The sequence below is a fragment of the Petaurus breviceps genome, unplaced genomic scaffold (assembly GCF_028583685.1).
Source record: "Petaurus breviceps papuanus isolate PSGF00001 unplaced genomic scaffold, PetGlider_PUasm1.0 176, whole genome shotgun sequence".
Classification (NCBI taxonomy): Eukaryota; Metazoa; Chordata; class Mammalia; order Diprotodontia; family Petauridae; genus Petaurus; species Petaurus breviceps.
The window spans coordinates 32,268,054-32,295,048 of NW_027185771.1; the positions used below are offsets into that span (position 1 = coordinate 32,268,054).

General features: G+C 36.5%; 1 protein-coding gene across 1 annotated transcript in view; it reads right to left on the reverse strand.

The window, feature by feature from the left end:
• Positions 1-1,836: 1,836 nt before the first annotated feature.
• Positions 1,837-26,995, reverse strand: part of LOC138159472 (zinc finger protein 420-like) — a 44,053-nt gene continuing 18,894 nt past the window's right edge. Inside the window, exon 6 of the mRNA XM_069085838.1 lies at positions 1,837-26,917. Coding sequence (XP_068941939.1) covers positions 25,135-26,917 — 1,783 coding nt within the window. The 3' untranslated portion in view covers positions 1,837-25,134. The remainder of the gene's footprint in view (positions 26,918-26,995) is intronic.

The following is a 26,995-nucleotide window of genomic DNA, read 5'->3' on the forward strand; positions in this document are numbered from 1 at the left end:
CCAAATGGGGTCATGAGGAGTTACACACATCTGAAATGACTGAACAACAATAACAAAGTGGCTTGTCATTATAACCAAGCTCAAGGGTTCTATGCTATAAGTTCCAAGAGCAAATGGGTCTTTATGGTACAATTCTGTTGTTCTACACAAAACTGTCTCCTTGAAGTGACTTAATTGCTACATCATTTGAAACACCTCCCAAGCAATTTGTTGGATTTTCATCTTATACTTGCTAAGCCACAAAAATAAGTAAACAATATTTCTCTGTTGGTTATTATTCAGATGCTCAAATTCAACTATCATTTTTCCATTCATCAGACAATACAGAGACAATCTTGCAAAAGGATAAGACTTTTTGGTTGAACTTTATATTATAAGGGAAGTTGTGTTTTGTGTGACTGTTAAGGATCCTGGAGTTCAATTTTATACTTTTAAATTTTGGCTGTTATGTATGGCAGTGATTAGTAACACAGTGTTCATGTGAAAATTTTGCATAAAGGAGGAAATGAATAAGAATTGAAGAGGATGAAAAGTATAGTTGGATTGACAAATGCATCATATTAATGAAATCAATGCATGCCAAAGAACTGCCTAGCTCAAGCCTATTTTTTTCAATACCAACACATTATAAATGTATTCCTCTATAAGGTTGTCCTATTTGCCTATGAGATTATTATTCTAAACAATCCCTTAAAACCATCAGGATGGGGGCAGCTAGGTGGCACAGTGAGTAAAGCGCCGGCCCTGGAGTCAGGAGGACCTGAGTTCAGTTCCAGCCTCAGACACTTAACAAGCACACACAAAAAAACTAGCCGTGTAACCTTGGGTAAGTTACCCATCAGGGTATATGGGATGGCTACATTCAAAAATAAATGCATACATAAATGTGGAAGAATTTTCACTAATAAGGACAGTAATAACACAATCTTTTTTTGGATTATCTCAATAGTTCACCAGGAGGTCAAGGTAATGAAGTAGTAACTGATCCCTCCCCCCAACTAAGCCCCTTCATGTCCCTACTTTTGAATCAGTGCCTTCCATCAAATAATTTGGCTTGTACACTGTGAGTGTACCCTCATTTGAGAAATATTGGGTTCCTGAACATCCTGAATTTGAAGAATCATAAGCTAAGTAGGTTTGTTATAAGACTATAGAAGATTTCAGTATGAGAAAAACCAAGTAGGTGCAATCTCCCTTGGCTCAGCTGCTTTCTTTTTTCAGTGACAGAGATCCCAGAAATTTCAGATGCTGTTGCTCATGAGAAAATTCTTACTAAATTACAACTTGTTAGACAGAATCACTAACTCCTTAATATGTCCAGTTCTGTCACTATCTAACCAGTAAGTATGAGTTATTTACTCCCTTCTCCCCAAAAGTATATAAGATAGATTTATTCCAGGCCACACTTTTTTATTCCTACTATGGGGTCCCAGGAAACATGATCTTCCTTTGGTCCACACTTCTCACCCAGACCTCGAACAAAAAGGCTAGAGTGTTTTCATAGGATGCTTAAGTGCTAAGCAACAAATGACTAATCATATCAATGAATCATTTTAACCTATAGGTGAATTGTCCTGGCTTATTATTCTCTTCTCTCTTAGGAATTTATCCAAGTTATGGGTAATTCTGACCATAAAATTCTCTTTCACCTTCATCTTACAGTCTCCAGGTTAGGATGAATCCTGAAAAAATCCTGGCCATCCAGATAAGGATCCAGTCCTCTAACCTGTTTGTAGTTCTGTGCATCTCAGCTTGTTACTGGCATTCCCTTTTTTGTTCCTTAAATGTAATCAGTAAACAAATATGCTTCACAAAGCATTTGTGATCAATCAGATGTTTTATATTCAGGAATTTTTTTATTTTTATTCAGGAATTCACAAAGTGACCTCTGCACCACTGTGGAGACAGTGGTAAAGACAAACCAAAATAGATAGAAAAGAAAAAGCAGACAGCCTTAGGGAACCATAGACAGATTCAGTGTGGCAATAAGACCTAAGCCCAGACACTGAAGAAAGACCCTAGGCAAAATCCAAACCAAGTAATTCTTTAGACTGAATATAGACCTAGGACCCAAAGGCAGTGGGGAAGGACCTCAGCACAGTAGCAGGGGGGAAGGACCCCAGCACAGTAGCAGGGGGGAAGGACCCCAGGCAGAGCCTACAGCAGGGGAAGGTAATAAAACCCTTTGGCAAGAGGGACAGTCCAGCAGCAGAGCAATTCTGAAGTCCCTTGAAAGCAAAGCCTAGTCTGGGCCATTATACTCATGACCAAAGTTCTTGCCCAAGCCATTTCCTTGCAGAGAGAGACCCAAAATTAGGTTCCCCATACTAGACATTGAGGTGGATAACATGAACAAACCAAGGAAAACTCTGAACACCCTGAGGAAGAAACTTGGAGGTAATCCCCAAGGAGGACCATGACCTCACAAGTCTAGGTAAAGATAAAATCATGTCCTGTCCACAGGGATATAGAATAAAAAAGCTAGGGAGGAAAGAACAGCAAGAAATTTGATACCTCAGAACTGAATACCCTGAAAATTCAAATAGGCCAAACATAAAAAGAACAACACAATAAGGCAAAAAGGAATATTTCAAAAGACAGAAAAGAACAGCAGAAAATGAAAGAAATATATTTTTAAAAAACTGACATGGAAAACAGGCCAAGGGGTGATAATCTAAGAATTACTGGACTATCTGAAAAACATAATTTTAAAAAGTCCTGATACTATATTTTCAATAAAGTATAAATGAAAATCACCTAGAGCTCTTAGAACCAAAAGGCAAAGTGGAAAAAAATCCACCAGTTGCCTCCAGAAAGAAATCAACAAAATGAAAACCTCCAGGAGCATCTTAGCCAAAACCCAGAGCTTCCAAGTTAACGAAAAAAATACTAAACAAAACTTGAATGTTGAAGAGGAACATAAAAGGCTGGTTTATTAAAAAGAAAGGAAGAAAGTAAAAACTGAGATTTGGGATGGGATAAGAAGAAAAGGGCTGCAACAAAAATGTAAGAGGGGATATAATGGTAGCTTGTTTTGCTTCCACAAAAGTTATTGGAAGATAATCAATAGCTGTGGGGAAGATCTAGCTTATCTTAAGTTACTAAAACTCTCGCCTTCCTGAAACTAAGACAATGGCCCGAGGGAACTAGAAAGTTGGGGGTGTGGCACATAGCTCTGACCATAGAAGAAGTCAGGCAGGATCAAACATCCTCACTACCACGCCTATGTAATCTGCATATATAGAGGGAACATAGGGAAATAAAGTGAGGAATTTGACTAACCCTAAGTCTTACCAGGAAGAACAGATCTGTAGAGATGAGAGGTGACTCAGTCTTGCTTCTCCATCAGTGTGGGTGTGTCCCTAGTAAGCATACCAGCTTCCTTGCTGGAAGCATAATAAACTCCTTACTCTGTACATTCTGTTTCCAAGTTCTTTCAGGTAAAAGGGGTATGCCATTTTAAGGGGTATATGATGTAGATCTTCTTAAGGGCCCCCAAAGGGAAGCAGTGGGCAGCATAAATTTGTCCAGGCTACCTCCCTGAGCCTGCCTGGGAAGTTCTGTGCTCCCCATAAGAGTGTTTCTCACAAAAATAAAATAGTATGGTTGTTATAAGATCACAAAGCTCAAGTAACTTCCTTCTCTTTTATTCCCTTCTTTTGGTAAAGAGGATGGATAGAAGCAAAGAGAAGAAAAAGTATAAGAAGAGAGAGTGGAGAGTAAACATAAATTAAATTAAAACAGTAAATGTGAATGGGATGAAATCACCCATAAAAAAGCAATGACAGAAGAATGAACTAGAAAACAAAATCTAACAATTATGTTGTTTACAAGAAACACATTTGAAACACAAAAATTCACATAAAATTAAAAGGAAAGACTAGAGCAAAATTTATTTGTTATGATTTAGATGACCAACAATAAAAAACAACAAAACAGTTGTGGGAGGTAGAGCTAAGAGGTTAAAATAGCAAGAAAAAATACAGCCCAGATCCTTCAACACAAACTCTCCACAAAGAAACTAAAGACCAAAAGCTTATCAGGAAATCCAAGAAAAAAATCATGTCACTTTTTTTTTTTTCCAGCCCAGAGCATCATAGAGAGACAGAGAGAGTTGTGGTACCACACTGAAAAAGAGAAGTGAAAAACTCATACTACAGAATGAGGCTTTTTTAAGACATGGTCAATGAAGAAAATTGTTTTCTGGACTATACGTATTTATAATAGAGGTCTTGTTTTTCTTTCTTTTTCAAATGGGAAAGGAGCGTGAAAGCAAGAGAAACTGGAGCATTGCTGATGGAAATTTTTAAAAAGTGCAAGAATTACTTCAAATACAACTACAGAAAAGACAAAAAGAGATAAACAAGGAAATTATATTGAGCTTAAGGGCACCATAGATAATGAACTAATATCAACATCTTATATATGTGCAAGTAATAGCCAAGCAAATCAATACTTAATTAAAAAAAAGTCCATCAATTTAGAGGAAAAAATAGTAAAACTATAAGAGTAAAGGACTTAAATGTACCTCTTTCATATCTAGACAGTAAATCAGCAAGAATTTATTGAGCACCTACTGTGTGTGAGGCACTAAACTAGGAAAAACTAACCAAAAGATAAATGAAAAAATAAGGACTTAAAAATAAACTTAGAAAAATAAAAAAATTTTAAAGATGTCTGGCAATTACTGATTGAAAATGGAAAAGGTATTTTTACATGAACTTAGCTGCACATGACATTTTGCAAAAAAAAAAAAAATTGACATCTTAGAACATAGACTTCACCAAAAAATATAAAAAAGTGGAAATATTAAATACATCATTTAGTAATCAACAGTATAATAAAATCAGGCTTAATAATTACGCCCTAAAAATAATTTTAAAGTAATTGGAGACTAACATAATTTTAAAGAATTGTTGGGTCAAAGAAAAAATATAGAAACAATAGAAAATATAAAAGAAAATTACAATAATGAGACAATATAACAAATTTATGGGATGCAGTTAAAGCAGGTCTGAGGGGAAAAATTTATGTCTCCAAATGCTTTCATCAACTGAGAGAAAGTACAAATCAATGAAGCGAACACTTGAATAATAACAAATCAAAAATCCCCAGCTAAGCAAAAAAATAGAAATTATGAAAATTTTAAAAATCAATAAAATTCAAAGTAACAAGACCATTTAATTGATAAATGACAATAATAGCTGGCATTTAGATAGCACTATCAGGTTTACAAAGAGCTTTGATTCTCACAGCAACCCTTAGAAGATGTCTGTTATCCCTATTTTGCAATTAAGGAAACTGAAACATAGATTAATTGCCAAGGGTCACACATCTAGTCAGTGTCTTAGTTTGGATATGAACTCAGATCTTCTTGATTCCAGGTCCAGTACTCTACCCACTCACTGTACCACATAGTTACCAGGAGGTATGAGTTGTTTTGTTTTATTTTTAAACAAAACAAACAATAAAACAGCTCATTTGAATTTTCAAAAAGAAAGTCAAAATGTTCACATGAAAAATGAATTCACACCCACTGAGGAACAAATAAAGGAAATTATGAGGAAGCAATTTGCCCAATCATATACTAAGAAAATTAACTACTTACCAGAAATGGATGAATACTTACCAAAATATAAAATACTCAGATTAGGAAAAGAAGACAGTTATATACTATTTAAGTAACCAAATATCAGAAAAAAGGAATTTACTAAGCCATCAATGAACCCCCCAAAAAGGAATTCCAGGATCAGATATATTTACAAGTTATTTTATCAAGCATTCAAAAACCAACTAATTCTAAGACTACAAAAACCATTGGCAATAAAAAGAAAAGAAACTTCAATTCCTTTCTCTGTTAATATGGTTTTGATATCTAAAGCAGAAAACTACAGGAAAATATTCCTAAAGAAAACTGCTGCAAAAAACCTGAAATATTAAAAAAAAAAAAGTTACAATATGATATTAGAAAGAGGATTTTACTATGACCAGACTGGTTTTAAAGTAATAATGTAGGAACTCTTCAACCTAACAAAGACTATAAGTATAATAAACCATATCAACAACATGAATAATGAAACTTGTTTAATTATATCAATATTATATCAAAAGGTTTCTGGCAAAATTCAAAGCCCACTTTTATTTTTGAAAATTTTTAAAATCTTAAAAATCACTGCAATAAATAGACCTTTACTTAATATAATAAACAATATTCATCTAAGTCCAAGAACATATATCCTTTGTAAAGGAGAAAAGTTAGAGGACTTTCCAGTAAGATTCAAGGTAAAGCAAGGGTGGCCCTTATCACCTCTCCTATTTAATATGATGCTAGAAATGGCAGCTCTAGCAATAATAAAAGAAAGAGAAATTGAAGGAATAAACACAGGCAAAAATGAAACAAAACTGTCACTTTTTGCAGGTGATACTATGGTATACTTACAGAACCTTAGGAGACTTAATTAAAAATCATTTGAAAGAATGTCTTCAGTTAAATTGGAGGATATAAAATAAATCCACATTAATTATCAACTTTCTGGTATATTACCATCAAAACCTAGAAGATCTAGGAAAAGAAATTCCACTCAAAATAACTACAAAAGTTACAAATATTGGGAAGTGTTATCCACCAAGATTCACCTGGGAACCACATGATTCCACTCAAAAAATACCCTTTAAGGGGCGGCCAGGTGGCTAAGCGAGTAAGAGCACCGGCTCCAGTGTCAGGATGACCTGGGGATCAAATCTGGGCTCAGATACTCAGCACCACACCCAGAAATAACTGGCTGTGTAACCTAATCCCAATTGCTTTAAAAAAAAAATACCCTTTACAGAAATAAAGGCAGATCAAAATAATTGGAAAAATACTAACACTTAGCAATAAGCAAAGCCATACAATAAAAATGCTAAGATTCTTTGAGCTAATTTAGTTGTTCACTGCTGTACCAGACTACCAAAGGAGTATTTCATAGAGCTAGAAAAAATAATGCATTTCACATGGAGGAACAAAAGGTCAAGAAATCTCAAGGATAATAATGAAAAAAAAAAAGTGGAAAAGAAGTGGCTCTATCAGTACCAGATCTGAAGATGTCCTATACTACCTGTCAGATTTATGGAGGATGGAAGAATTTATGGCCAAACGAGATAGAGAACATTATGAAATGCAAAATGGATAATTTGGATTACATTAAATTGAAAAGTTTTTGTACAAATAAAATTAGTGAACCAAGATTAGGAAGAAAACAGAAAACTGGGAAAGAATTTTTACAACCAGTATCTCTGAAAAGGCCTCATTTCTAAAATATATAGAGAACCGAGTCAAATTTATAAGAACATAAGTCATTCCCCAATTGACAAATGGTAAAAAGAACAGTTTTCAGAGGAAGAAATTAGAGATATCTATAGTCATATGAAAAAATCTAAATCATTGATTAGAAAATGCAAATCAAAACAAATGTTAAGTACCACATCATACCTATCTGATTGGCTAGCATGACAAAAAACAGAGAAATTGTAAATGCTGGAGATGTGGAAAAATTGGAACACCAATCCATTGTTGGTGGAGTTGTAAACTGATCCAACCATTTTGGAGAACAATTCTGAACTCTGCCTAAAGGGCTATAAAAATGTGCATATGCTTTCACCCTGTAACATCACTTCCGTAAGTGTATCCCAAAGAGATCATACAAATGGGAAAAGAGCCCACATGTACAAAAATATTTATAGCACCTTTTTGTGGTAGCAAAGAACTGGAAATTGAAGGGATGCCCATCAACTGGGGAATGGCTGAACAAGTTGTGGTATATGAATGTAATGGAATACTATTGTGCTATAAGAAATGATAAACAGGTGGACTTCAGAAAAACCTGGAAAGACTTAAATGAACTGAATTCATTAAGCTGAGTGAATTGAGCAGAACCAAGAGAACATTGTACAGTTACAGCCACATAGTGCTCTATGATAGATTTGGCTCTTCTCAACAATTGTTCTAAGATAACTCCAAAAGGCTCATGAAAGAAAATGCTATCTACATCCAGAGAATTATGGAGTCTGAATGCAGATCAAAGCATACTATTTGTTCTCTTTTTTGTTTTGTTTCTTCTTTCTTGTGGCTTAATCCATCGGTTATAATTCTTCTTTGCAACATGGCTAATGTGAAAATGTTTAATGTGAGTGTATATGTAGAGCCTATATCAGCCTATGTGTTGGGAAGGGGGAGGGAAAGAAAATCTGGAACTTAAAGCTCATGGAACTGAATGTTGTAAACTAAAAATAAATTTTTAAATGTACTACAAAGCAGTAAAAATTAATATACTGTTTAAAAAAATAAGTCAGATTTTAACTAACTTTTGTATAGTGCTTAGTATGTGCCAGCCACTATGCTAAATGCTTTATAAATATTATCTCATTTTTTTACAACCCTGGGAGGTAGGTGCTATTATCATCTCCATTTTACAGATGAAGAAACTGAGGCAAACAGAGGTTAAATGACTTGCCCAGGGTCACACAAGTAGGAAGTGTCTGAGGTTGTATTTGAACTGTTATCCCCAATAAACAGCATCAGCTTGAACACTTACTATGACTAGGTGACCCAGTCCATTTCCTTATTAGGTAACTGATTTCTTAAGAGATTTTTTTTTCTTTGAGTGATTTAAGAAATATGAGGTCACCAACATCATAGAAGGAACCCTATCAGAAACATAATGAACACTGTCTTCTTCAGATATGAGAGCTACACAAGTTTGGAAAGTACACAGGAGGGTCTAGATATATGCATCTTGTATTGATTGTTTGTAGATCATATAGAATTAGTCTTGTCCAGGCTAAGGGCCTAAAAAATGACAGTTTGTTAAGAGAGAGTTTCTCAGAGTGTTCTCTTCTTCTTGATGAAATTTCCAAATTTAAATAAAAGATATTTAGTACATACTTACTATATGCCAGGCACCATGTTAAATGCTGGAGATAAAAAGAAAGTTTTAAAACAGCCCCGATCCTCAAAAATCTCAGATTCTAATGAGGGAGAAAACAAACAACTAGATATATAAAGAGTAGATGGAGATCATATCAGAGGAGAAAGTCCTAATAGTTAAGAGAGGCAGGGAGGACAGGAACCATATAAAGAAAGTGGGATGAGTTGGGGCTTGAAGGAAACCAAAGAAATTAAGAGACTAAAGTGAGAAGGGAAGAGTATATTCCAGTCATGGGAGACAGCCAGGGCAAAGTCAGAAATCAGAGTTGTGTGTGTAAGAAATAGCAAGCAGGCTACTGTAAATGGATTGTGAAGGGAATGGGGTAAATCAAGTACAGTAAACTTGAAAAGATAAAATGGGACCAGGTTATGAAGAGGTTTAACTACCAAAGGATTTCATAGGTGGAAGGTTATATCCTTGAGTTAAGAGGGAACCATGGAGTAACATGGGAAGTAACATGGGCTGACCTACACCATAGGAAAATAATTTTGACAGTTGAGGATAAAACGGATTGAAGCAGGGGTAGACTTGAAGCAAGAAAACCAGTCAGTAGGCTGTTACAACTGTTCAGTAGAGTGGACATAAGTACTTACATTAGAGTCATGGCAATGTAGAGAAAAGGGGACATATAAGAGGAGATGCTGGGTTGGTAGAAATGTTAAGATTGGGTAATGAGAAGTTAGTTTGTTTGATATTACTACATATGATTTTAATACTAACAGTGTCCTTCCATTATCTCAAACCATACAGTGAAAGAGTTGCAAAAATGTATTTTAAAATCTGGATATTTATTTTCCACCTATGTGTTAGAAGATTTCCATATTCAATGTATTTCTTTCTATGTTCTTCAAAAGAGTTATTTTGAGACAAAATGTTGACCATTTTAGGGAACTGTATGGCTTAATTTAAAGGGCAAAAGAGAAAAAGAAACAAGACTCTTACATTTGGTTCTAGTGGCTTCCTTCGAGTCTAAGCTAAGATTCCATTTTCATTTTCCACCCGTTTAATCTGGATTTCATGATTTCTGCAAGATGAAATTAACTCTCAAACTGAAACTTGCATGGCACCCCCTGTGCTGTGGGGGTTCTTTCCTCCTTTTGATTGGAGAACGTGGGGATGAATATCTGAGAATTCCTCTTAGACCCTCCGTTTGAGGAGGGCACCCAGGGAACTCACCTCTTCATTTTCCAGTAGGCTGATCTCCTGTTCTTCGTGACCTCTAGAAACTCATTCTGCAACATGAATTCAAATTTTACTCATACTTCCTCAGGTGGTAAAGTGAATAAAGCATTTTACCTGGAATCAGGAAGACTGGAATTCAAATCCAGTCTCAAACATTTCCTAACTGTGTAACCCTAAGTAAGTCATTTACCCTCTATTTACTTCAGTTCTCTTATCTATAAGATGGGGTAATAATAGCACCTATTCCCAGAGCTAGTGTGAGGATCAAATGAGATTATTTTAGTAATATACTTAGCATACTGCCTAGCTTATAGGAAGTACTTTATAAATGTTAGCTACTATTATACTATCATTTCCCACCCGGATGCAGGACTTCATCATGCCCTTACTCAGGGTACCTAACTCCTTCCCTTTTCAGCTTCTTTTTGTGTCACTTTCCCCCATCTGACTGTGAGCTCCTTGAGAGCAATGACTTTTACCTTTCTTTTGTATCTCCAGTGCTTAGCACAATGTCTGGCACTTGATAAATATTAACTGACTGATGGATCCACTTGTTTCAGATTCAGGCAACTTTATTGAGGCCTTTATCCCCAAACAATCTTGTTATTCAGTAAGTAGATTTTGAACTGAATGAACAGTGATTGTGATGTAGATACATTATAATCATTAGGTGAGAAAAATAATTAGCCCAAAGAAAATAATATTGTGTGTTTAGCATGACAGAAAATAGATTGGATAAATGAATATAAAAAAGTATATTTAACTAAAAGCAAAGTTATTTGGTTCCTAATGTATGGATTCATATGTTACATATTTTTATTCATCATAAATTGATAGCACACCACTTTTTTTTCTATAATAATATTTATTAAATAAAACAGAGGACTAAAATAGATTTCTGGGTAACCTGAGAATTTGGGGGGGCACCAAATACCCCCCAAATTCCTGAATTGCCTCCTTTATTTTTGCTAGTAGGTATTTGGTGCTTGAAGCTTGTACCTAGCAATGAGGAGTGAAAGCGACAGATAGTAGGAGTTATCCAAGGTTGAGGTGAGGCAGGACATAATTAGAGATAAAATAAATGGGTCAGGTACTCAAAAGGACAATATAGAGTTGAACTGATTCACCAAAGGGCCCAGACAGGGAAAGAAAGAGAGCTCAGCTAGTGAAGGAATGAAGACCTTGGAGAGAACCAAAGGGTTGAGGGACTGGAGATCATGGTGTGGATGTAGAACTGGGATTGGTAATTAAAGAAGGGAAAGGTTGAAAGCCAACACGTGATGATCAGATAAGGGAATTTCAGAGTTTTAGGGATATGGAGGAGAGAGATTTGTGGGTGATGGTAAGATCAAGGGTAAAACCATCTATTCTTTGTGTGTAGCTGAAATATAATGAAGCAGTACATCATAGTAAATGAGTATGTTAAGGAACTTGGAGGTGAAGGTGTTTGACTGGGGTTATCAGTATGTATACTGAAGTATTCTAGTTTGAGGGTAGCAGTCGGGGAAGAAAGATGAGAGACAAGGAGCCAGAAGAATAAGATTTTTTTTTTAAAGCAATACACATTTTACTAAATTCAAAAGTCTTTAATTCCTAATAATCTGTGAAGTCCATTTATATATTTCATCATCACCCTTCCTAACCTGTCCCCTTCCTCCTTTTCCTGTGTTCTTACACCTTACTCCTCTCTATGTACTTTGTGATCCAGTAGACTCATTGCTGTTCCTCAAACACTTGATCTCTTGAATCCAAAAGCATTTTCACTGGCTGTCCCCCATGCTTGGGACTCTGTTCCTCCTTGAGACCTACTGGCTTCACTTGAAACTCAGCCTTCAACAAGAAACCTGTCAGTCCTCCTTAATCTTAGCATCTTCCTCCTGCAATTACCTTGTTTCCAAGTTGTCTCCTCCTCTATATTAGCTCTTAAGAGAAGGGACTGGATTTTTCCTTTCTTTGTATCCCAAGACTTAATTTAGCATAGTGCCTGGCTATAGTGGACCCTCAATAAAATGCTTGTTGAATGATTCAAAAATTGAAAGGACACTATTCTTGGTTTTTCTCTATAAAAATATTAAGAGTCCCTTTGATTAAGTAAAGCACAGAATTAAGACAGTTTTCTGGGACATCTGGGAGTTTTTTAGCACCAAATTTCCTGAACACTTTGCTTCATTTTTGCTAGTAGGGATTTGGTGCTTGGCTTTGTGTCTAGAAATGATAAACATTTGGCCAAAATATTTAAAAAATTTAAATTTATATTTTTAGATATTTGGCAGTGTATCAAAACTTCTTTAGATTGGGTTTTTATTTTTTGTTCCGATGTTTGACCATTATGTAATAGATTCTACTTGGGCCAATATCCTTTATCACCTTGACTTGATAACTTAAATCTTTCTTGCTTTGGAGGTTTAAAAAATAATCTCCTTTCTTGGGATATATGTATCTATTATTAAAATGATTAATATGTACACTATAGAGGACTAGTTTTGATTCAGGTTTAATATAGTAAAATCTCATTAATAGATTTCTCCACTGATGGAAAATTCATGATTATTAGACCCAAATTATATTCCACATAGGATAATATATTAGAAAACTTTGTAGTTCTCAAAAATTTTGCATTAATGCTCCATGACGTCATGGAAAATGGTGAGGCTTGATAAATAATAATAGTAATAAAATCTCTTTTTAAGTTTTACTTCCTTGAACTAAGCTGGGGAGAGTTTAAAAAGAAAATTGAGATGTATATCAAAGCAGGTAACATGTAAATTTTCTGACAGTATTTACCCCCTTCTGGATCTCCATTTCCTTTGTGTTCTTGATGGCTGCAAATGGTGTGTCTTTATTCTGCATATCTGTCAGCTGCAAAGTCCCATTGGTTTGGAGCTGTACTTTGGCCAGCCAAAAAACCTTGCAATCTCTCCAGCTACCTTAATTTAAAAAAAAAAATCTCAACACCAAAATAAAAGGACATTTCTATTTACAAAGTAGAACCAAAAGGAGTTTGTTTGCTTTTTTAAAAATAGAAAACTGTGAATATCTATTCCATACCACTTGCTTTGGGAAAACCAAACCAAACATAAATTCAACCCCATTACTTCATTTTCTTCAGACCTACCTTCTATACTCCAACTGCTTTGTAAATGTTTTAAGTGGACTTCTTTTTTTCCTTTTATGATTACCACTGCCACTTCTTTTCCTCTCTGCCTGCTCACTCCCCTCTCCCCCAATGCCATTAAAAACAGGTAAAGTCATAATAACCATAGTTAAGCAAAACAAATTCACACAGTGGCCAAGTCTAAAAATATGTCTCCTTCCAAACATCAAGTTCATTACTTTTGTAAGGATAAATAATGCAATTATAAGCTCCCTCTTCTCCCATTCTCTTCACCTCCAGACCCCTAATAAGTGGGATAAGAGGATGTTAATACTCTTCTCTTACCTCTTTAAGCCCAGTATCTGACAATGAGGTAATTCTTTCAAAGACCAACCCTTGTATACAATACTTTCCTGTTTTTTTCTGGCAGATTAAAACCTAAGCATCCTTACTTTCTCTAATCTGCAACCTCTCCTTAAGTTTTTTTCCCCCTAATACCTTCAAACATGCATTAAGTACCCCCTTCATCCTCACACCTTTATTAAGCCCTATTATCACCATCTTATACCTCTCCTCTATTAAACAAAGTCCTATATAAAAGTTGTCCACACCTGCTGTTTTCATTTCCTCTCACTTCTCAACACTTTGCAACATGGCTTCAAACCTCTTCACTAAACAGAACATCCTCTCTAAAGTTATCAATGATCTCAATATCCCAACCTGATAGTGTTTTCTCTGGTATCCTTTTGCAGTACTTAACACTGAAGATCATTCTCTTCTCCTAGGAAAGTTAACCCCTCTTCTAAAGATATTACTCTCCTAGTAATGTATGACTGATCTTTTTGTGATGTTTTACAGACTAGTCATCTAGTTCATATTCCTTACTGTGGGTTCTCCTCACGGTTCTGTATTAGGCCTCTTCTCTACGCTCTTGGTAATCTCATGGATTTCATTACCAATCCTATGACAAAGACTTGAGATCTATATTTCCAGACTCAGTCTCTCCCTAGCTTCAAAAGCACATCATTAATTGCCTATTGGATATTTAAAACCAGACATAAAATGTTACAAATTCAATATGTCTAAAAAGGAACTCATTTGCTTTTCCTACTCTACCCTCCCTGGATCCCTAACTTCCCTACTGCATTCCAACTTACCACTGCCCTTCTAGTCACCTAAATTCACCACCCAGGTGTCATCTCTTTCCTCACTCTTATCTCATCTCCCAAATACAATGAGCAGTATTCTGATACTGCAACCACTCTGGTGTAGGATCTCATAATCTCATGCCTAGACTACTGCAATAGCTTGCTGGTTGGTCTCCCTGATTCAACTATCTCTTCATACCAATCCATTCTCTGCTCAGCTGTCAAATTGATCTTCCTAAAACACAAGTCTGTCTATATCACTCACTTCTTCAATAAATTCCAGTGGCTCCCTATTATTTTCAGGACCAAATATCATTTGGCTTTTGAAGTCTTTCATAAACTTGACTGCTTCCTATCTTTCCAGTATTCTTACACTTTATTCTCTTCACATACTCAGTGACACTGGCCTCCTTGCTATTTCTGAAACACAATACACTATCTCCCCAGTGTGTCACCTGGTTCTCCTTTCCTCATCTCTACCACCCAGCTCTCCTTAAGTTTCTGCTAAGGTACCATCTTTTGAAAGAAGTCTTTCCCAGTCTTCTTAATCTTAGTGTTTTCTCTCTTGAGACTAATATAATCTATCCTGTGTCTAGTTTATACATTCATATTTTTAAAGTATCTCCCTCTTCTTTGCCATTCTTTATATCCCTCAAGTTTAGCAAAGTGCCTGACACATAATAGACACTTAATAAATGCTTATTCCCTTCCCAGTTACCCTAATGCTAGTTGACTGACAAATCTCCCCTTTCCACCAATCCTCCTTATTTCTATTTACAGCACCACCATGCTTCCAGTATACCATGTTTATATGACCCCCCACTCTCCTTGACACTAAATATCTAATCAATTACCAAATCAACATCTAAACCTTTATTACACATCATGCATCTGTCCCCTTTTCTCTATACTCACACAGCACCACCCCGGTTCACCTTTATCTCCTACCTACCTAGGTTATTACAAGTCTTCTAGTAGGTCTCACTGACAAGTTTTTCTGCATCAAGTCCATCCTATACTCTACTGCTAACGTGATTTCCTCTTGCCTATGCCACTCTTTTACTCAATTTAAGCAGCTCTTCATTTTCTTTAAGATCAAATATAAGCCACCCTGTTTCATTTTTTAAAGCTCTCAACAACTTGGCCACAACCTATCTTTCAGGCTTGCTTGTATATTACTCACTATATTCACTGTATTTTCCTAAAATTTAAGTCCATGTCACTCCCCTCAACCCCTCACCCTTATCACCACCTCAACAAACACCACTGGCTCTCTGTTGCCTACAGGAACAAATATAAAATCCTGTCTGGTGTTTAAAGCACTTTATAACCTAGCCCCTTCCTACCTTTCCAGTCTTCTTACACTTTACTCCTAGCCATGTATTCTTCTATCCGGTGACACTGCCCTCCTAGCTGTTCTATGAATAAGACACTCCAGGTATTTTCTCTGGCTGTCTTCCATGCCTAGATGTTCTCCCTCAACTCCACTTACGCACTTCCCCAGTTTCCTTTAAGTCTTAACTAAAATCCTATCTTTTACAGGAAAATTTTCCCAATTCCTTTTAATTTTAATGACTTCCCTCTACTAATCATTTATCATATATGTGTCTGTGTGTATACACACACACACACACACATCCTGTATAGCTTGTTTGTGTAGATTTGTTTGCATGGTATCTCCATTAGATCATGAGCTTTCAAGGCAGGGACTGTCTTTTATCTCCTTTTAAGTGTTTACCGATTTTCTTCTCCTGTACTATGATCAAAGTAAACCAGCCTTCTCTCTTTCACATAGTACTTCATAACCACCAAATGGAATGTACAACTTCCTTGTCTCAGCTTCCTAAAATCTCTCTTCATTCAAGATGCCAACACAAGCACCACCATATACATGAAGCCTTTCCTGAAGCTCCCAACTAACCTTTTATTTAAAAACTTCCCATTTTCTTTATCTACTCCGTATATACTTCTGTACATTTGCTCATGGTCTCCAATATAAGCATAGGGCTTGTTTCATTCTTTATATTTGTATACCCAGTACCTAGCACAATGCCTGGTACATACAGAATTTCTATGCTTAAGGGTCATTGACAATGGCTGCTTATTGTCCTATTACATGCTGGGAGTGATTACTGTCCATCCACATTGTGCTCAATGTAACTTAAATATTGAAAAGGAGTAGGTTATTTAGGTGCCAGACAAAGACAGGAAATGAAGGAAGTCTGAGTTGAATTGCTCTGAATTGGTAACAGAATCAGGTGGAAGAGACCTGAGGGGTTGTTGAATCCAACCTATATAATACGTTAAGGAGTCTCCACTATAACATACCTGACAAGTGGTCATCTAGCCTCCAACTGAAGGGAGTTATGCAATAATACTGTAATACTAAATACCTGACTATACTGTGGAGACACACAAGTAGCACTGACACAGCTTGTATCATGGCACTGGGTCTGGGGTATAGCACTACTTGTTAAAAGCAACCATCTCCACCAAAAGCATTCATGGTTTTCAGTTAACAACTTTCTAGCTGCCACTGAGTCCTTAGATGCACAGACAACAAACATGTTAGTTAAGCCCAGTATGAGAAGTCAGAGGCAGTACATAGCATTCCACCAAGTAGGAACTTGGAGGGGAGACAAAAATCAGATGCCCTAGTGAGAGATGGTTCCTGGACTTCGATGCTCTCCCTGCTTACTTAAGCCCTGGAAGCAAGAGTAGATGGTGGTTAAAATGGCTGTACCTTTCTACATGATGGATAAGATGAAAGGATAGCTGGAAAGTGCTTCCCTAAATAGTCACTCTGGTGATCCTGGGAGTAGGGAAATAGATTTGCTCACCAGTTTAATATTCATTTTTTATTTCACTCAGTAACCATACTCTAATCTATAAACTATGTGAATTTCTTTTGGCTAAATGAAGTTGGAAAAGATATACTGATAAGAGCAACTGTAAGTTTTGATACAATTAAGAAATCATATGCGATAATATTTCTTATTACTATATATTTCTTAACTTTTAAACCCTAGACTACAAATTTAACTTCCACAGGGCTACAGCCCAACCCACACCAATTTGTTTCCCACCTAAGGGTTGATGCCAAGAATCTGGCTGGGGTAACTCAAGAGCACCACCTGCTGGCTTATGCAGAAACTGTACTGAGTAGAAATTCTAGAAGAGGGGGAGGCAACCTTTCTGTCTACTTCCAATATACTTCATAGGACAAGTCTTTCTGCATAAAATAGCTATACTCTTATGTAATTTCATCTTTCAAAGTAAAAGGAAGGGAGGAAAAAATTAAAATCATGGCCTATAAAGTCAATAAGCATTTATTAAAAGCCGACTACATGCTAAGCACTATGGATACAAAGAAGGACAGCAGCCAGTCCCTGCTCTCAAGAAACGTATTCTAATGGGGCGCCAACATGCAAAAAAATCACACTCAGAGACAATCTTGTCGGGAGGCAACCACATGACGGGGACCAAGAAGATTCATGCAGACAGGGGATTAGCTGACACTTAGAGGAAGCCGGGTGATGGAAACAGCATGAGAAAATAGCACTTCAGCCAGTGAAAGAGCAAGTAGAGATGGTGCGAGGAACTTAGTGTAGTAGCTGACTCCTACTTTTTCTGTTTATAGAGCCCCATGTAATGATAGAACAAGTCAAAGACAGTTGCAGATTGATATTTAAAGATGAACCATTTCGCAGAAACATGGCCTTGACTTATGGATATAGTACAGGGCTTTAAAACCAAAGTGGTAACTTTATAGTTACATATCCCAGATTATGGTGGTCATATGGTCTAAAAATATTTAATATTTATTATTTCATTTTAAAAAGTGAACCTAAAATGGCATCAAAATTAATACTTGAAAAACAATACCAAAGGAAGGTGAGCCCAAAAAATGTGCTCAACTGACTGCTTAAATCTTTAACACTATCATTCTGAGCAACTTTAAAGGTTATGGTACTGATCTCTGTTCCTTTCTAACTTTAAGGAGGTTGGGTGACTCCCTATATCAAAGGAACATCAGGAGTGACACCTCCACCAGCAGCCTATACATGAATCAAAGGTATCACATAATTCTTACATTTATCAGCACAAATGAAGAATTTTGTTTATTGAGTTTATACTTGTTACATTTTTTAAAAGATTTTTTCTTTTCAATCAACAAACATCCATCCTCTCCCTCCCCCTCCCTATTTGAGAATGAAAGAAAAATGAAACCCTTGTTATAAACTAGTTTTAAAAAATTTCTACATTGGCCATGTCCAACAAAACATGTCTCATTCTGTACTGAACACATCTTTCTATCAAGAGGTGGGTAAAATGTTTCATTAATCCTCTCGAGTTGTGGTTAGTAATTATGCTAACAAAGAGTTCCAAATTCTTTCAAAGTTGTTTGTCTTTGCCATATTGTTATTATATAAATTGTTTACCTGGTTGTTTACTTCACTGCATGAGTTTATATAAGGTTTCCCAGGTTTCTCCGAAACCATCCGATTCATCATTTCTTATAACACAATAGAACTATATTACATCCATATAATGGAACTTATTCATCCATTCCCCAATATATGAGGACCCCCCTCAGATTCCCATTGATTGCCAAATCAAAATAATTATAAATATTTTTGTACATCCTTAAATTTGTTTCGCTTAAGACAAATCTCTCTTAATCTATCTTCCCTCTAATTCTCCCTTTTCCCTGCTGAATGAAATGTATTTTAGCATCTGTGTTCTTCCCTTCTTTGACCAGTTTAGATGAGTGAGATTCAAGGGTCAACAGCTTCCTCCCACTCTACTCCTTATTTATATGGTTACTTGTGCACCCTGATTATGTGAGATTCTTCACATCCTTCCTTTCTCTTCCCAGCATATTCCCCTTCCCTTCTTTCCATTGCTCTCTTTAAAACATCAAGACCAAAAAAAAAAACCATCAAGACATAACAGAAGCACTCCCAGGCCTGCTCTAATTAGACTCCCTTTATGATGTCTAAAGATGGTAACATCAGAAGAGACACATGCATCATTTCTCTGTATTTTAATGTAACGTTCATTTTTGCTTAGTCTTTTATGACTATTCATTCACATTTACCTTTTTATGTTTCTCTTCATGTCTTTACACTTTAATGTTTCTATAAAGCTCTGGTATTTTCATTATGGTCTATTTTCCTCCCTATGGATTATGCTTTGTTCTGTAAACCTCTATTTTCTTCTGGAATACTGTATTCCAATCTTTACCCACTTTTATAGTGGTAGTGGCTAAATTAAATGTGGTCTTCCTCACTGTACTTTTATGGTTTCAGGCTACTTGCAGTATTTTTTCTTCAACCTCAAAAACCTCTGGATTTTGGCTATGATGTTTCTGGGAATTTCTATTTTGAGGTTTCTAATTGTGGTGGATATTTTAAAGATTTTAGCCTCTTTTTCTTTTTTAAAGCAATCAGGGTTAAGTAACTTGCTCAAGGTTACATGGCCAGTTATTTCTGGGTGTGGTGCTAAGTATCTGAGCCTGAATTTGATCCAGGTCATCTCGACACTGGAGCCGGTGCTCTTACTCACTGAGCCACCTGGCCGCCCCTAAGCAATTGGGGTTAAGTAACCTGCTCAAGGTTACACGGCCAGATGTTTCCAGGTAGGTGCTAAGTGTCTGAGCCTGGGATTTGATCTCCAGGTCATTCCAACAGTGGAGCCGGTGCTCTTACTTGCTGTGCTACCTGGCCGCCCCTAGCCTTTTTCTAGTCAAGGTATTCATGTATTCTAAAATTTTCTCTCCTCAATCCATTTTTTCAGATGAGTTGCTTTTATTAAGAGATACCTTACATTTTTTTCTTTTATTTTCAGCCTTTTGATTTCTGAATATTTCTGACTATCTCATGGAGTTGTTGGCTTCTATTTGGTCCATTCTAATTTTCAAGGAGTTTGTTTCCTATGTAAGATTTTATAAACTTATGCCAAGCTTATAATTTCCTTTTCAATTTTTTCTTCTATAGCTCTTATTTCTTCTCCAAATTTTTTCAAGCACTCTCATTTTATTTCTAAAAACATTTTAAAACTGTTGTTTCATCTCTTCTCAGCAATTCTATTTGAATTTATGCCTAAGTTGTGTTGAGACTTTGCTTGTAGGCGTTTTAGTCACTCTTTACTAAGTTTGTCTTAAGCATCTGTCATCAAATAGCATTTTTCGTGGCGGTATTTGTTTGCTTATTCTAGCCCACTTTCTGACTTCAGCAATACTGAGCACTGTCCAGTGAAGCTGAGGCTTGCAAGCTCCCAGTGCTTCTGAAGTGGTCTGATCCAGAGCAAATTATGATTATTGCCCACCCTGGTTTGAACTTTGCAAGTTCCTAAACTGGCTCTGAGCAAGCACAGATTACTGCTTGACATAGCCACTACAGTCCAACTAGTGGGTTGGAGAGAGAAAATTGCAGGCTCTCTTTGGGTCTATCCTGTCCTGGTTGTCCTTTGTAGGATACAGATGGGGCGAGAGGCTGGAAATGAGACTCCACTCTGCTCCTGAGATCTGGGTCAAGTTGTGCTTTGTTTCTAAACTTGCCCTCTCACTGCACAGTGCAGGGCCTGTTCTCATATCCTTGGCCAAAGGTTTTCTCTTCAATCTACCTTGGGTCTTTGTATTACTGGGTAGGAGGCAATAAAACTGCCCAGTGTGACCTGTTCCTGAAGCCTGAACAAAGCTGAGATGCCTTGGTATGGATTAGGGACCAAATCTCACCTTGGCACAGTCTTTCTCTGCACTGGAGTACTTCTGCACACAGCATACTTGTAGCCAGACTGTCCTCAGTGTCCAGAGACCTATCTCCCTATGCAGACATAGGCTAAAAAAATGACTGACTTTTTTCATGAATTTTGCCCTCATGACTCAGTTTGATGTGCTTTCTTGATCTATTCTAAAAGGAATTTTGGGGACAGGGAGAAGGAGGAACTTGGCTATATTTCCTTCTTTCTCTCTGCTCCACGTCTCTGTCATACTTTCAAAGAAAATAATTAGAGGAAGAAAAGCAATCGAAACCCTTTGGCCTACTTTTAAAATGTAAATGATATATGGTTAAACAGGAGAGGATAGTTTCTCCTCTTTTTCGAATATACATGCAGATAAGCAAAATAAATTCCCATATTAGGTGTATCCAAAAATATATCACAACTCCAATGTATTCTACAACCTGAGTCCATTACTTCTCCATCAGGAAAGTGAAAGCATTCTTCATCACCAGTCCTCTCTAATCTTTGCTGATCACTGCACCGTTTAGAGTTAAACTTTGCAATGTTGTTTCTCACATGCAACCTTCTTCAGTTTCTCTAAAATCATTCCTTTCTATCATTTCTAATATTACAATAATTTCCATTATATTCTTCTACTATAATGTGTTCAGTCATCCCCCAATTGATGCACATTTTTTCCTTTCACGGACAGTACGTGGACTCATCATATTGTAAATTTAATTTAAATAATGAACAAAATGCCTTCAAACTCTGAAGGAAGTCCTAATGATATAGGGAACATGGGGAAAATAGATCCTTCATTAAATACTTAATGAAAGTTATCTTGCAAACATTTAAGAATGCCGCAATATTCAATGGGTGAAAATACTGACCAAACATTTTATCCTAACAATTCCATAAAAGGACTTCATACTAAATTTATAATGGAAATGATTTTTGAAAGGGCCTCTATTCTAAAATATCCTGAGCACCTTTATGTAAGATCAAAAATGCCAATATTACTTACACACACACACACACACACACTGATAGGATGGCTGAATAAAGTATGATACTATTAATGCAAAACAACTGTGCTATTAATCAGTAAATACAAAACAAAAAAAGCAATATGAAACAGCCTATACAAAGTGATACAAAGTGTGATTAGAAGAACTGTATATAAATTGAATGTAACCTTCCTTGAAATATAGTACATCAGTATATTTATATGATATATATGTATATATCATTCCCAATAGGTGGTGAGGTTCTTTAGAAGCTCTTGTGAATCACATTCATTGTAGTGAAAATCTCAAATTTCAAAACAATGAAAAGCCTCCTAAATGAGATAAACAATCACTTGAGATTTTGACTGTTCACACAGGAAAAACAAAGCAGATTAAAAAAAATCTATTTTCTGGAATATGACATAAAAATTAGATGGCTAATCTATAGAACTCTTCCATCAATGCATATGTGGGAGCATACATACATATATAAGCACACACACGGAGAGACAGAGACTCTGTGTGTGTGTGTGTGTGTGTGAGAGAGAGAGAGAGAGAGAGAGAGAGAGAGAGAGAGAGAGAGGGAAAGAGAGAATGGTGGTCCCAAAAAGCATTTAAACTTAAAATTGTTTGGACTGACTGCAAAAGGATAATCAATGGGGCCAAGCACTGGGATGAAAAGCTAAAGGTAGCAGAGTCAGAATCCTGAACAGGGATACAGAACAAAAAGAAAAACTGCTTGATTTGTATGGTTTTACTTTTTAAAATGTTAATGATTTATTTTTATTTTTTAGTTTGATTGCTGATTATGGATAATTTATAACTTTTAGATGGTTAAAAAAAATCAGGGCTCATTGGATCAAAGAACTCACTTATTTATAAGATTCTAGAGTTCAAAGGAAGCTCAGCTACCATCTAATTCAACTCATACCTTAACTTGCTGGTTAAAAACTTTCCTTTCTGGGTTTTCTTAATACTATTCTCTCCTGGTTTCCTCTTACTTAGCTGATCACTGATTCTTCTTTGCTCAATCTTCATCTGTGACATTTCCACTAACAGCAAGACAATACAAGGTTCTCTACTGAGTCTTCTTTTCTCTACCTTTTCTTCTTTTGCTATCTCATCATATCCCAAGGATCTAATTATCATCTTGAAGCAGAAAACTTCCAGATTTATATATCCAACCACAGGCTGTCTCCTGAGCTTCAGTTTCATATCACACAACATCCACACTAATTATCCTTTTGCAGTTAGTCCAAACACACTAATAGTCCATTTTAACTCAATTTCCTGCAGGTTTCTCAAGTAGGTGATAGAATTCATTATTTTTTCACTTCCCTGAAACCACTGTTCATTGGACTGTTCCTATTACTGTACAAGACACAATTCCTTCAAGTCATTCATGTCCCCAACCCGTGTAATTCTCAATTACTCACTCTAACTCCCAACTTTCAATCAGCTGTCAAACCTTATCAATTGTCTCTCTACAAAAATGGACATATTACCCATTTTCTTCAACCATGTAGCTCCCACCCTGGTCAGGTCTCCATCAACATCTCACTCAGACTATTGCAAATAGCCTGTTATTTGTTTTTAACCTTAAGTCTCTTCCTATTCAAACCCATCTTCCACACATCTAGTAATTATCTTAACTCACAGGCCCCCTACACAATGAACTTCATTAGCTCCATCCTCTAGACAGGGATGGGGAACCTGCAGCCTCAAGGTCACAGGTCCCCCACCCCTGCTCTAGAAAATAAACATCTCTGACATTAAAGGTTCTTTATACTCAGGGCCCTTCTTACCTCTCTGGTGTACTTACATGTTACTGTTTTCCATGCACTTTGATCCAGATAAATGGAATGTTGTAGACCAAGCCTGTCTCAAGCTGGTCCACTAGTTTAAGTCAAATACTGTAATGGAATGAGATACTCATACTCATTCAATGGTTAAAAGATTTACTTAGCCATAGCATAAAAGATACTCAATAAGGATGCAACACTTAGCTTGGGTAGATAGGCCACCTTCCATCTATATAGAGAAACAAATCTAGTTAGCAGGGAAGAATGTGCTAAGTCCCCAAGAACTGGGAATTTAGCTTTTTTATGTTCTTCGATGACTAGGAAGCTATTTTAACATAACTTGGAGAAGCTGTATCAACAGCAAGACAGCTTGAGCCTTAGCCTACCTGCCAATTAAGTCTTGGGAATAGCTTCCTTGCCTTTCAGGGCAAGACCTATCCTAACCTACATGGCAAAGTTTAGGGAGTGGGGGTGAGGAAAAGCCTTCAGGAGAATCTCAATTCAGATTATAACTCTTTGCCTTTGAACTCTCTGATGCCCATACCTGAATTACCCTCTAATCTTAAATCTCATTCAATTACCGATTTCCTTTCAGACTCAGCTCAACTAGCTGAAAGCCTTCTCAGTTACATTCACAAGTTTTTATCTCCCTAAGTTTTTTCCAATATGAGCACTATGACTTTGAGTAAGAGCTCTGCTCTTAAGGAGTTTTCTACAATGATTATATTTATAGGGTTTCACTCCAGTATGAATCAACTGATATTAACATTTTAAGCTCACTTTTCATGAAAAGCCTTTCCACATTCATAATGTTTCTCTGCAGTATACATTCTCTGATGTTCAGTTGTCACTTGAGAAAAAATTCTCACAAGTACAACTTTCATAAGCGTTTGTATTCTCTGATACTGTGTAAATTGTGAGCTCCAGTGGAAAATGTTCCCACATTCATGAAGCTTCATTCATCAAACTTCCCAGTTTGGAGTCTCCTATGTCCAGTAAGATGGGGGCTGGTATGGAAGGCATTTTCACAATCATTACATTCAGAAGGCTTCTCTCCAGTATGAATTCTCTAGTATTTCAATAACGTATGCACTGTTGAGAAAAGTCTTTCTGTATCTGTAACATATATAGGTATTTTTTCTCCTGTATGAATTCAGATGTCAAAGAAGTTGAGAGAGCTAGTCAAAGGTAATGGACAATTTATACTTATTTTTTCCCAGCATGAATTCTCTGATGTCTATTAAGATTTAATTTGCAACGGAAAGCTTTCTCACAACTGTTACATTTATAAGGCTTCTCTCCAGTATGAGTTCTCTGATGTATAGTTAACTGTGAACTCCATCGGAAGGTTCTCCCACAATCACTACATTCAAAAGGCTTCTCTCCAGTATGAATTCTCTGATGTTCACTAAGGTATGTCTTATTAGGGAATACCTTCCCACAATCATCACATTTAAAAAGTTTCACTCCAGTATGCAGTCTTTGATGCTGAGTAAACTGTGAGCTCCATCGGAAGGTCCTCCCACAATCATTACACTTATAAGGCTTCTCTCTTGTATGAGTCCTCTTATGTTGAGTAAGGTACGTGTTACTAAGGAATGACTTCCCACAATCATTACATGGATAAAGTTTCACTCCAGTGTGTAATCTCTGATGTTGAGTAAACTGTGAGCTCCAACGGAAGTTCTTTCCACACTCATTACACTTATAAGGCTTCTCTCTGGTATGAGTCCTCCTATGTTGAGTAAGGTATGTCTTGTTAAGGAAGGATTTCCCACAATCATTACACTTATATAACTTCAATCCAGTATGCTGTCTCTGATGTTGAGTAAACTGTGACCTCCAGCAGAAGTTCTTTCCACATTCATTACATTTATAAGGCTTCTCTCCAGTATGAGTTTTCTGATGTTGAGTAAGGTATGAACTCCAGTGGAAGACCTTTCCACAGTCATTACACTCATAAGGCTTCTCTCCAGTATGAATTCTCTGATGTTCAGTAAGATATGTGCTATCAAGGAAGGTCTTTCCACATTCATAACATTTATATGTTTTCTCTCCTGTATGTATTCTTAGATGTCTAGTAAACTGTGAGAGCCAGCCAAAGGCCTTTCCACAATCATTACACTTATAGGGCTTTTCTCCAGTATGGATTCTTTGGTGTTCAATAAATTGTGAGCTCCAGCAGAAGACCTTCCCACAATCATCACATTTATAAGGAGCATCTCCAGTATGAATTTTCCGATGTACAGTCAACTGCGAGCTCCATCGGAAGGACTCACCACATTCATGACATTCATAAGGTTTCTCTCCAGTATGAAGTCTTTGATGTCGAGTAAGGTGTAATTTGCTACGGAAGGCCCTTTCACAATTGTTACATTTATAAGGTTTCTCTCCAGTATGAGTTCTCTGATGAAGAGTTAACTGTGAACTCCATCGGAAGGTCTTCCCACAGTCATTACATTCATAAGGTTTCTCTCCAGTGTGAATTCTCTGATGTTCACTAAGGTATGTCTTATTAGGGAATACCTTCCCACAATCATCACATTTAAAAAGTTTCACTCCAGTATGCAGTCTTTGATGTTGAGTAAATTGTGAGCTCCATCGGAAGGTCCTCCCACAATCATTACATTCAAAAGGCTTCTCTCCAGTATGAATTCTCTGATGTTCAGTAAGGTATGTCCTATTTGGGAATACTTTCCCACAATCATTACATTTATAAAGTTTTACTCCACTATGCAGTCTCTGATGCTGAGTAAACTGTGAGCTCCAGCGGAAGGTTTTTCCACAATCACTGCATTCATAAGGTTTCTCCCCAGTATGAGTTCTCTGATGCTGAATAAGGTATGAGCTTGAGCGGAAGGCCTTTCCACAATAATTACATTCATAAGGCTTCTCTCTACTGTGAATTGTTTGATGATCAATCATGTGTGTGTTCCAGAAGACCTTGGTATATTCATGACTTTTATGGAGATTTTCTCCAATAGGAATTCTGTGATAAGAAATAATGGATGAATTGTGGTTGCAGGGTTACCTACATGAATTGCATTCATGTGATTTCTAAGCTATT